The 11,910-nt window shown below is 40.1% G+C and overlaps 1 protein-coding gene across 1 annotated transcript; it reads right to left on the reverse strand.

The window, feature by feature from the left end:
* Window positions 1-9,341: 9,341 nt before the first annotated feature.
* LOC131255161 (uncharacterized) lies at window positions 9,342-11,566 on the reverse strand. Its single transcript, XM_058255860.1, has 2 exons — window positions 11,168-11,566; window positions 9,342-10,014 (listed from the first exon to the last, which is right to left on the reverse strand). The coding sequence occupies exons 1-2, from the start codon at window positions 11,564-11,566 to the stop codon at window positions 9,952-9,954; spliced, it is 462 nt and encodes a 153-aa protein (XP_058111843.1). The 3' UTR covers window positions 9,342-9,951.
* Window positions 11,567-11,910: the final 344 nt, after the last annotated feature.

The following is an 11,910-nucleotide window of genomic DNA, read 5'->3' on the forward strand; positions in this document are numbered from 1 at the left end:
GTTAAAAAATTATTTTTCGAATTTTTAAAAAACGGGCCATAAATAATGCGAAATAGAAAAAAAATATTAAAAAATTATAAAATGGCACCCCAAATCTGTAAAATGTACATTACCATGTTCTACTATGATTAACACATCATATGGCATGATTAAAACAGCAAAACAATCATTAAAAATTGATTTTTCGAATTAAAAAAAATGGCTAAAATTCATGCGTAAATAGAAAAAAATATAAAAAATATATAAAATGGCACCCAAAGTCTGTAAAATGCACATTAACATATTCTACTATGATTAACACATCATATGACATGATTAAAACAGCAATACAACCATTAAAAATTGATTTTTCGAATTTTTAAAAAAATGGCCAAAATTCATGTATAAATAAAAAAAAATATTTAAAAAAATATAAAATAGCACCCCAAATCTGTAAAATGCACATTAACATGTTCTACTATGATTAACACATCATATGGCATGATTAAAACAGCAAAACAATCATTAGAAATTGATTTTTTGAATTTAAAAAAGAAGGGGCAAAATTCATGCGTAAATAGAAAAAAATATTTAAAAAATATAACATGGTATCCCAAATCTGTAAAATGTACATTAACATGTTCTACTATGACTAACACATCATATGGCATGATTAAAACAGCAAAACAATCATTAACAATTGATTTTTTAAATTTAAAAAAAAAGGGGCAAAATTCATGCGTAAATAGAAAAAAATATTTAAAAAATATAAAATGGCACCCCAAATCTGTAAAATGCACATTAACATGTTCTAATATGATTAACACATCATATGGCATAATTAAAACAACAAAACAACCATTAAAAATTGATTTTTTGAATTTTAAAAAAAAAGGTCAAAATTCATGCGTAAATTAAAAAAAATATTAAAAAAATATTAAATGGCACCCCAAATATGTAAAATGCATGTTAACATGTTCTACTATGATTAACACATCATATGAGATGATTAAAACAGCAAAACATATTAAAAAAATATAAATACCTATTTTTGACAAATTTTTGAAAAATGGCCCACCAAGTTTTGATTTAACAAAATCCGCAATATAATATGTTTTTTCCTCAAATATCTAGCCAAGGTTGGTCGAAATTAGTAGTAGGAGTGAAAAACAGTTTAGAAGCAAGAAGTTTGAAAAAAACAGCAAAAATGGAGCTTAAAATGCAAAAAAAAAAAATGTTACCGTTTCTAACCGTTACAGCCAGCCGTTACGGGCCAGTAACTGCCGTTACGCCCGTAACGGGCACAAAAAATCGTAACGGCCGATACAGCCCCGAAACGGGTAACGGTTCCCACCGTTACCATTACGTATTGGCCGATACGGCCGATATGTAACCGATTTGGCACACCTTGGGCTAGACCCAACAGCCGCTTGATGCGAGAGGAAGTTGATGCCCTTGATGTCCAGAGAGCAATTTTCTGCTGGATGGTCTGATTTGGGATGACAGGGACCTCAAAAATTTTATGGAAATGCGTCCAAACCGTCAAAGCTATCGACCCAGAACATAGAAGGTGATCCAAGGTCTCTTCACCGTACGCCGAAGGGGAGAGGAGATGCAGCTGCTGCTCATTAGGAGGCAGCCTATTGGAAGGCGTTGTCGTCGACCGCTGAAGCAGAGGGGAGTAAGCAGTACCGGACGGGAAGACTGGAGAATGAGGGGACAAATCAGAGTTGGATACAAGAGGGCCCGAGGTCTGGGAAGGCTGGTGGGCTGGATTGATGAGGAGCTCCTGGTCCCGGCGCAGCAAATCTGACCGAGACACTTTTGGGATGCTGGATTGAGCGTGTTGGTGCTGATGAGAGATGTGCGTAGAAGGTTGCTGGAGTCCTTGATCAGCGCCAGCGGCCATCGTGGGGCCGAACTCAGCACAACAACATTCACACTTAGATGCCAAACACACACCAGAATTCTTTATAGCAGCATCCACAGGAATGACATGATGCATGATTTTCCACAGGAATATGCCAAGTTTAGGCAGGAGAGCATCGTTACAAGCCCACCGAGCTCATGAAACCTTCTGCCTCTGATGGCGGATGCCATGCCAAGCCGATTTCAACGAAAACTTACCGGACGCTGTCAGATCCTAGGCTAACATATCTTCCCTACTGGATAGCAGAACAGGACAGTCCTTTAGCGGCTGAACGGAGGACAGGAAGAGTACCTTGTAAGTCTTGCCAGCAGAATCTGCTAGGAGCGGCGAAGAAGTCGTTAACCGTAGCATCTCTGAGGTGGGCAGGGATAGGCCCTGACGAAAGCGAAGCTAGAAAACCTTCCCCTGACCAGTTTTGAGTCCAGAAGTTGACTCTACCTTCACCTAGGAGCCATTTGGAATGAAGGGTAGCAAAGGGGAGGGATCTGGATATATCCTTCCAAACAGTTGAGTTCACAGCTGAATTCATACCTCTGGAATAAATGAATTTGCTGATATATTTGGCAGACATGAATCTCGCCCAAAGAGATCTTCCCTCCAGAAAATTTCTCCCCATTTTGATCCTACAGGCCGCCATTACATTCACCATGCTTCTAATACCGAGCCCTCCCTCCGACGTAGGATAACAGATCTTGGACCACTTCACCCAATGTTTCTTCTTGATCCCATCCGCAGACCCCCAAAAGAAATTAGCCAGGCCTGATTCTAGAAACTTGCAAATTGCTTTCGGGATGTTCACCGTTGACATGACATGGATAAGAATGCTAAATAACACATGTTTAATGAGGACCAATCTGGCAACGAGATTGAGGATTTTAACTTTCAACCTTCCATCTTACGAAGAATTTTCTGAGCTAGGGGCATCATGAGGGGGGCGAAAATTTTCCCCTTGGTGAGGGGAATACCCAGGTAGGTACATGGGAGATTTGCGAACTTGAATCCCGTCATGCTCTTAATTCGTCGGGCCTTGGAAGATGGAACCTTTTTGGGAAGAATGAATGATGATTTGCTTGCATTCACCTTTTCACCGGAGAATTTCTATAGTCACTAATGAACTTTAGCAAGGTGCGCACTGTTGATAACCAGCATTCAAGTACAAGATCGCGTCTTCTGTAAAAAATAAATGCATTAGCATGGGATTGTTTTGGTGAAGTTTGAACGGTTGGCAAGCTCCAGAAATAAAGAGGTTCTGAATTCCCCGGCTAAGAACTTCTGCTGCTGTGATGAACAATGAAGGAGATAGTGGGTCCCCTTGTCTTAATCCTCTAGACGAAGGAAAAAAGCCAAAGGACCTGCCGTTTATAAGGACCGAAAACCAGCTGCCCATCCAACACCGTTGAGCTTGGGTGATCCAACCTTGATCGAATCCAAATTGTCTTAGCACCTAAGCAAGGGAAGGCCATTCGACCCGGTCGTAAGCTATTTTCATATCTAACTTGAGAATCATGTTCCCACCAAACACTTTCCAGTCCAAATCATGGACCATTTCCCTGGCAATGGAAATGTTCTCCGTTATGAATCTGCCCTTGACAAAGGCCCCTTGTTCTTTAAAAATGGAGGGCAGGATAGGAGCCAATCTGAAAGCAATAATCTTGGAGAAAATCTTCATAATTCCGTTACAAAGACTGATGGAGCGGGAATCGGTGATAGAGGCTGGGTTGTCCTTCTTTGGGATAAGACAAATGTGGGTGCATTGGAAGGCTCTAGGCAAAGGCCTCCAGCAAAGAAATCCTTAGCTGCTTCAAAAATATCAATACTAATGAGGTCCCAACATGAGGAGAAGAAGGCACCTCCAAAACTATCCGGGCTGGGCGCACTATCAATTGGGATGGATAATGCCGCAGCTTTCACCTCTTCTATCGTGATAGGCCTCATCAGGTTTAAGTTCATCTGCTCGGTAACAAGAGTCGGGATGCACGATAACATCTCCTCATTATCTGACCTCTCTTGAGCTGAGAATAGATTCTTAAAGTAGTCCTCTGCCACCCTGCCAATATCTTCACTTTTGTCAAGAATCTCTCTAGATGGAGTTTTGATTCTATCAATCCCCAATCTTTCGCATTTGTCCATGACTGAGTCATGGAAGAACTTGGTATTCCTATCACCTTCTTGCAGCCATTTTATCCTAGATTTCTACTTCCAAAATACTTCCTGCTGCAATTGGGAGACCCTGAGACTCTCCTAGGCTGATTTTAGCCTTTCCAAGTTGGCATCTGATGAGGAGGATAGAAGAGCAAATTTAGCTCTAGCTATCTCGTCCTCGGCCTTTTACACGTTACTATGCACATCACCAAACATAAGTCTGTTCCAATCTTTTAGGGCCCTCTTAAGATACTCCATCTTGATCAACACTTTAAACATAGGGTTGGCTGCAACTTCAGTTTCCCAAGCTTCCTTAACAACCCTCTTGAAGTCCTTGTGGGAAATCTACATGCGTTGGAATCGGAAAGGATGAGGGAAATCAGCTGCATTGTCCTTGAAGCTCATGACGATAGGGGAATGGTCCGAATATAGGCCCTCGTAAGATGGTTGACTTTAAACCTTAGGAGCACGCCCAGCCACGTCGCATCCTATCGAGTCTAGCCCATCTACACCCCCTACCCGATATGTTGTTGCACCACGTGAATGTGGAACCATTATAGGCAGCGTCAATGAGGCAAGTATCGTTAATAGTCTCGATAAAATTAGTCATTGATGCAGACAAAGAAGGAGCTCCCCCTAGCCTTTCTTCCATGCTCACCATACAATTAAAGTCACCTGCAACTAGCCATGGACCTTAAACAAGGGTGGGGGTCCTCCTGAGTTCATCCCACAAATCCTTCCGGTGGTCCTTGTTACAGCTAGCATACACTACTATTATCAAAAGGGGAGGAACCGAGTCATATGAAACCGAGAAGGTAACGCACTGCTTGGTAGTTGAAACAGAATGGATTTGGATGCCATGTTTAACTAGAACCCAAATGTGCCCCTCCGTCATCTTCTCCATCAAATGAAAATGAAAACCGAATTTAGCCGCCATAGAGTCCTGCTTATTAGCTCTAATCATCGGTTCCTACAGTCGGAGAATTGACTACCAGAAAAAGAGGAAAAAGATACGGATAAATACCGTAGTATTACTACGGTTTTAGTCCGTAGCACAATAATTGGTCATCTATCTAAAGGTTAAAAAGCTATGGCTACCGATTAAATCCGTACTAATATACATATAACCGTAGCAAACGTAAAACCTGCTACGGATAATATTTGTAGCTAAAGGTGGAGTGAAATCTGTAGCAATATGCTGAAGTGAGTAATAGCTACGGATAATATCCGTAGCTATATTAAATTAAAAAAATTATACCAATGGTGTCTGTTACCATTGCAAGAACCTGCTGTGATTGATAACTCATCTAAGCTAATACAATTAATGCTGCTAGGAATGGTACATAAAATGCAATCAGGAAAGCAAACGATGCATTCATATTACAAATAGCAATTAAATCATACAATGCATCCACTACCAGAAAATGTATTACCAAACTTTTCAGCACCAGATGCACTTAATTTATTTATTTTTTTTAAAAATGCAGCTCGAAACAGAAGAAATGGAGTGATAGACAAGCATTTGAAAACGATGCGTTTGACTTGGACACTTAGTACACCCATCTCCAAGGAATTTGAAGTGGGCATCTAGGGTAAGTGAAGAAATATCGTTTCTTACTAGGACATGCATTTTCTAAGTAGAAATATCATTTCAACCTATTACAGGAGCATAACAAAATTCTTACAACTTCAAAGATACCATTTATAGGGATGACAAGATGCAAGACAGTTCCAATGATCCTTAGGGGAGAGAGCAAGAATAACATAAAATCAAAACTATTTGACATATAAATGATGAAAACATGCACCAAGATATGGCATCTGCTGTTTGACCAAACTCTACGATTTCAGTAATAGTGCATCAAAGATCATAAATGAAAAGAAAAGCTAGCCTTTTTTCTGAATTCCTTTCTTAAGAAGGGCAATAAAAACCTCAAAGCATTTCCCTCCAACTGTCACCCAACTTGCACATGAACATCTGAGCTATCCATCAGGTGGGCCTGAAATTGTGATTGGATTATAGAACAACGGCTAGTTCAGAACATATTAACCCAGCCACCTTCAATGACTGGCAATCAAACAGTAGACTTGTCCAATGGAAGAGATTTTCAGCGCCAGAAGCCATTTATGATGGAGCCCATCAGAGGTTAACAACACATGCCAGTGAAAGGAGGGCCACACTGGTGAAATTGCCAGTCAAACCAAGCATCATGCAACAACTCAACGGCAGCAGTTCTAGAAACAAAAAACAAAAGAACTCACATTTTCTGAACTCATGTTGTGTACAGAACAGAAATGGATGCCACACTGAGTGAAAGCCCCAGCCATCGGGTCAGATAACAACAATGACCATCCCCTTCGGAGGTAGAGAAGCATCAATATTCTCCACAACTCTACATTCTTGCAAATTTTTCGAATTTTCCCTTGCTGTCTTCACTGTCTTCTTCCTCTGTTTCAGAACGAATGGAATTCCATACATCTGATCTTTCAAGCCCGCAGAAGCAGCATCCGCCCTAGCAATTCCAGCTGCCGACCTACGGCTCTTGCGGCTATAAACAATCCCAAACATTTGACGGTTCAAATCCCCCGCCATTTCCATCACTGCCACTGTCGATCCATCCCTACTCTCCACCCTGATACTAGTCCATTCAAGACCTTTGCATTTTGGAGTTCTTTAGATAGGATCCAATGCTTCACGCTATACATCCAGGTTTCTACATGATTTTCATCACCTAAAAAACCAAAAACCTGCAAAAGTCTACATCTTCAGACCATAGATACAGAAAGGTAGAAAGTAAAAACTCAGAGAACACTGCATAATTCCCCTGCTACAATTTTCCCATTGAAACTGCTACTGAAAAAACAAAGTGCTCTTCTGAGAGAGAGTAACTCTGCACATGAACCTCATTAATGAACAAGAGGATGTTGTATACTTGTATTGGAATAGCTGTACATGCACAGCCAAGTATTCATGTAAGTTTTATCTGCATCCAATCTAATGTGAATCTTGATCATCCAAACAAAGTGCTCTTCTGGGAGAGAGTACCTGCAAATTTGATTGCTCCAAATTGGAAATACCAATTGCTTTATCAATATCTGGGATGAAAAGTTTGCCTCTGCAAACCTATTTTCTGCAACTCACAACCAGTCTACCAGAATATACTTATCCATGTTTATCTAGTTTACAAGTCCATTCACCATGAATCAAAATCAGCAACAAAAACCAAACAAAAGAAAAGAAAAGAACTCAGGCCAAGCACCCAAGGCCAACTATGTAGGATCCATGACCTTGTTGTCTATTGAAGATGGAATTGGATCAGTCTCGTTTTTGTTGGGATTGCTTTTGCCTACGTTGATGCTCGAATGCGAGACACACCCCATGGAAATATCTGCAGTTCCAGATCAAACCTATAAATCAACAGCAAAACAGAAGTGCAGTTTGGGTAGTATCGCACAAGTGAGCACTGTACATACCAGCTGATTTATCTATGAATTCAGGCTCCACTGTAGAAAAATGAGATAAAGCCAAAAAACTACCAACTAATCAATGAACATACCGGCTGATTTATCTAGTTATTCGATGTTTTTAGTGGAAATGAACCAACCTTGAGAGCTTTTTTCCTCATTAGTATACTGAAATACCGACATAGAAAAAATGCCTCCACTGAAAATGTAGTCCTCAACCAGAGCTTGCATCCTATGAGAAAACGCCATAATGAAATAGATAAATTAAGAATAAAAACATTGGTATAAAGTAAAAGAAATTAGAACAAAGAAATCACTGCCAGCAGAACATCCTACATTTGAGAAACTCACTGATATTGAATTCAATGGAAGCATGCTGCATGCACAAAGAAATCAGAACATCCAAATGCAGACTCTAGGGACTGAGGACAATAATATCTATGACTGCTAGAAGTGCCGCCTTTTTTTCTTTTTCATTTTCTTTCTTGTCAAAAGAATGAGGTCGGTTGGTGATCTTGGTAACATTGGAATGGACAGCTGGTTCCACACCTAGGCCTTAACGTTATCACTATTCTACCCAATGTATTCTTACTTCCAAAACTTCAGCCTAGTGTTACTTAATTTTATTTTTTATCTTTCCATTTTCATTATTATTTTGTGAAATATTTTCCAACAGCCACGCAATCCATATCCCAACACCACCAAGTTACTTGTTGTCATGGACACCATGCAAACCACATCCCTTAAATTGTGAACCTTATGTGGATACAACACAACCTAAAAGCTACAGGGACAAGTTCATCAATGCCCATCTAACTGGTGTAAAATTTATTAGGCAAAATTAGATTGACAATTGTAAAGATTGTCCGGATTGGGTGGTGGTGACCCAAAACCACCTAGCTAAGTGGTGATGGCTACTGTGGGGCCCACTGCAATGTATGCATTTTATCCATGTTGTCCATCCGTTTCATCTGTCCTTCTCATAAAAGTAGATCAAAAGCTTAAGTAGACCACATCACAAGAAACAACGGTGATTGAATGCCCACTACTAAAACCTTTTTTGTTGGCTGTAAAAGTGATATTTATGTTTTCCCTTCATCTAGGTCTATGTGACCTTATCATGATCAATAAGTTGGATGACAAGTAAACATTTCAGTGGGCCCAAGAAGGTTTCAAAAGTGGGTGTATTATTCCATTATCCAAATTCAAGAATGCGGTCACATAAGTTTTTCCTTGTAAATTACTCCTATAATGCAATCCAAGCTGCTTTCTACAACTAGATGTAAACTGAAAGAAAGAGAGTCATGCACGAGCACCAGGCCGCATGCACGCACACACATACACACACAGCCGGGGGATTGGTAATCTAACCAGCATCTAGATCAACAGGCTGAAAAATAGACGTCTCCTCCAATATCTCTGTTTAAATGCCTCCACATACTTTCCAGAATGTATGTTCGCATCCTGGAGCATCGAGAAGAAAGAAAAGAACATGTTCTTAGTTGGAAAATTAAAAAGCTGGAAACTGCCATTCAAAAAAATAAGTAAATAAATTTGGAAACCTTCAATAAATATAACAAAAGGTAAATCTTAGAAGAATGTTGTTAACCTCATCATCCTCAAGAAGCTTGACGATCAAAGGGTCCATTTGAACTTGGTTTGAAATATACAAAGCAGACAGCTCGCTACAAAATTACTGTGTTCAGTGCTCCTCTCCATAAATCAGTTGTTTTCTAATTATTTTTGGTACATAAACCTAACCATGCAACGCTAACCTTGAAATACCGGCACAGAGAAAATGCCTCCACTGAAAATGTAGCCTCAACCAGAGCTTGCATCCTATGAGAAAACACCATAATAAAATAGATAAATTAAACTTTGAGAATAAAAACATTGGTATAAAGTAAAAGGAATCAGAACAAAGAAATCACTGATAGCAAAACATCCTACATTTGAGAAACTCACTAATATTGAATTCAATGGAAAAAAACTGCATGCACAAAGAAATCAGAATATCCAAATGCAGACTCTAGGGGCTGAGGACAATAATATCTATGACTGCTAGAAGTGCCACCTTTTTTTCTTTTTCATTTTCTTTTTTGTCAAAAGAATGAGGTGGGTTGGTGATCTTGGTAACATTGGAATGTACAACTGGTTCCACACCTAGGCGACATCAAACATATCCATGTCAAGTCCATGAGCTTGTTATGCTGAGGCATTTGCAGGGCTGAGATTGCACGGGTGGTTTTTGGTGCATTAAAATCATAAGCATATATGATGATTCAAATGCGTGGATCGCAAAAACTCATAAAATATCTATACACATCTAAATCATAATATAAAGGAAAGCAAGCATATCTGAATCACGTGTAGCCAGGCTGCAAGTCCCAGCCTCATCCGCATCCTCAGGCTCAGCTGCAAGCCCAGCCCCAGCCTCATAGCCAGCCGCCTCCATATTTACAGCCCCTGCTCATGGGCTTATGTAGGCCCTTCTTTACCTGCAACACATTTATAAAATCAGCAATTTCAGCAATTTCATTTTATTTAACAAAAAATGTATGGTCTACATGACAGTTAACCAGCCTGAAATGAAATACACTGTTGGTTCCACCTGATACATGGCTCGTGTGTCCCATGCGTACCGGCATTGATGTGTGTGACCTGGTGCTATAAACACCAATGTCTACGTTAGTTAACAAGCACTCACATTTATGGGATCTGGACCGTTCATCTGTTTGGCCACGCACAAAGAACCACACCAATCTAATGATCCTAGATGCTGAAATACCACTAACATTTGCTTGATGCAATTAAAATATCTTAAATCAGTCTCCAAACTTCTCAAGTTAATTACATATATATTCGAAGGCGGTAAGCTTGATTTATGGATAACATGATGCATACATGAGTCCATATGTCGTAGACTAACCCAGAAACACTCGGTGAGTGTTTGCAAAGGAGCAAATCTCAAAATGGGGTTAAGGGCGGATGGGGCAGATGAGTTAAGAAGGTACAGGAAAGAGAATGCAACAATCCACATGCATATACGTAGTCATTGTGCATGTGCAATCCTTGTTGAGGCATTTTATCAAACAGTTTTAACCACATAAAGAAAACCCTAAATGGAGAAACGAGAGCAAAAACGTCGGAAATGCAGCAAATGAGGCGATAAATTCCAAAATCAAATCCCATTTCTTCATTGATAATCGAGATCTTCAGTCGAGAATCGGAGAAGATTCACAAAACATAAGGAAATCAATAAAAATGAAAAGGAAAAATCACTCACCTTTCCAAATCCATTGAGATTGCGAGAGAGAGAAAATGCTAGTGCTTTGAAAATGGGATGATTTTATTTTATTTTTTTAATTTTTAGAAAAGCTAATCAACATCTCATTGAAACCCCCAAACATTGGCTTCATGGATGGAAAAAAGAAGGGAAGGAAAAATCCTAAAGCCCCTCGCATTGCATCTAAAAGACCCCCTTTTTTTCTTTACAAAAAGACCCCTCCTTTTTTCTAAAAAGGAAGAAAACCCAAGGACCTAAAAAAAATAGCAAAAACCCATCCAAAACCGTTAAACACTAGTCCTCTGCAATAGGGGCATGAAACCATGGCAAGATCCCATCGTTCCCTTGCAAGGATCAAAACTAACCTCGGAAAAAGTCTTAAAAACCTCTTCCAGTTCTACTCCACAGAATCTCTGCTTGTCCTTCTCGAGAATCTTCAAAACCCCTATGAAAAAATCCACCTCGCAGGGCAAAACCAGGCCACCGCACATCTGGAATCCGAACTCCTCTTCCGCTTTCTTCAGGACGGAGACGAAAATCGGGAGGTTGAGGAACCGGGTTGGGATCACGAACCGGTGCCGCTTGGCCCCAACGTAAACCGTGAGGTAGCCGGACGGGATCACGAACCGGCGCCGCTTGGCCCCAACGAAAATGGGATGATTGAGAGAAAGGGAGAGAGGGAGGGAGAAAGGGTTTAGGGCGTAAAGAGGGGACTCAGAGAGAGAGAGAGAGGAATAGAAGGGGACAAATGGCCGCATATTCATTTGGGCGCGCTAATTGGGTGTGGATTGGGTACCTACGTGGGGCCCACCATGATGTATAGGGTTTATCCATTCCGTCCATTTATTTTTATAAATACATTTAGGTAATGATCTGGAAATGAGGTATATTGAACGCCCAACTGGACCACACCATAGACATCACGTGTGATTTAATCTCTACTATTTCCTATTGTGTGGTCCATTTGAGGCTTAAAAATACCTCATTTTTTGAGGATGATACCTAAAATTATATTTAAAAACAGATGGACGGATTAGATAGAACACATATATTGTAGTGGGCCTCAAAAGGTCCCTTACAGGACTGTCAATTTTCAGTGGTGTAGTAA

Source organism: Magnolia sinica, chromosome 9 (assembly GCF_029962835.1).
Source record: "Magnolia sinica isolate HGM2019 chromosome 9, MsV1, whole genome shotgun sequence".
NCBI classification, from domain to species: domain Eukaryota; kingdom Viridiplantae; phylum Streptophyta; class Magnoliopsida; order Magnoliales; family Magnoliaceae; genus Magnolia; species Magnolia sinica.

Bases quoted from the DNA above. Each gene is read 5' to 3' on its own strand.
- LOC131255161 (XM_058255860.1), bottom strand. From the start codon at position 11,566: ATGAATATGCGGCCATTTGTCCCCTTCTATTCCTCTCTCTCTCTCTCT. The intron at 10,015-11,167 runs GTTAGTTTTGAT...AATGTGTTGCAG, and splicing joins TTTTTAAGACTTTTTCCGAG to GTAAAGAAGGGCCTACATAA.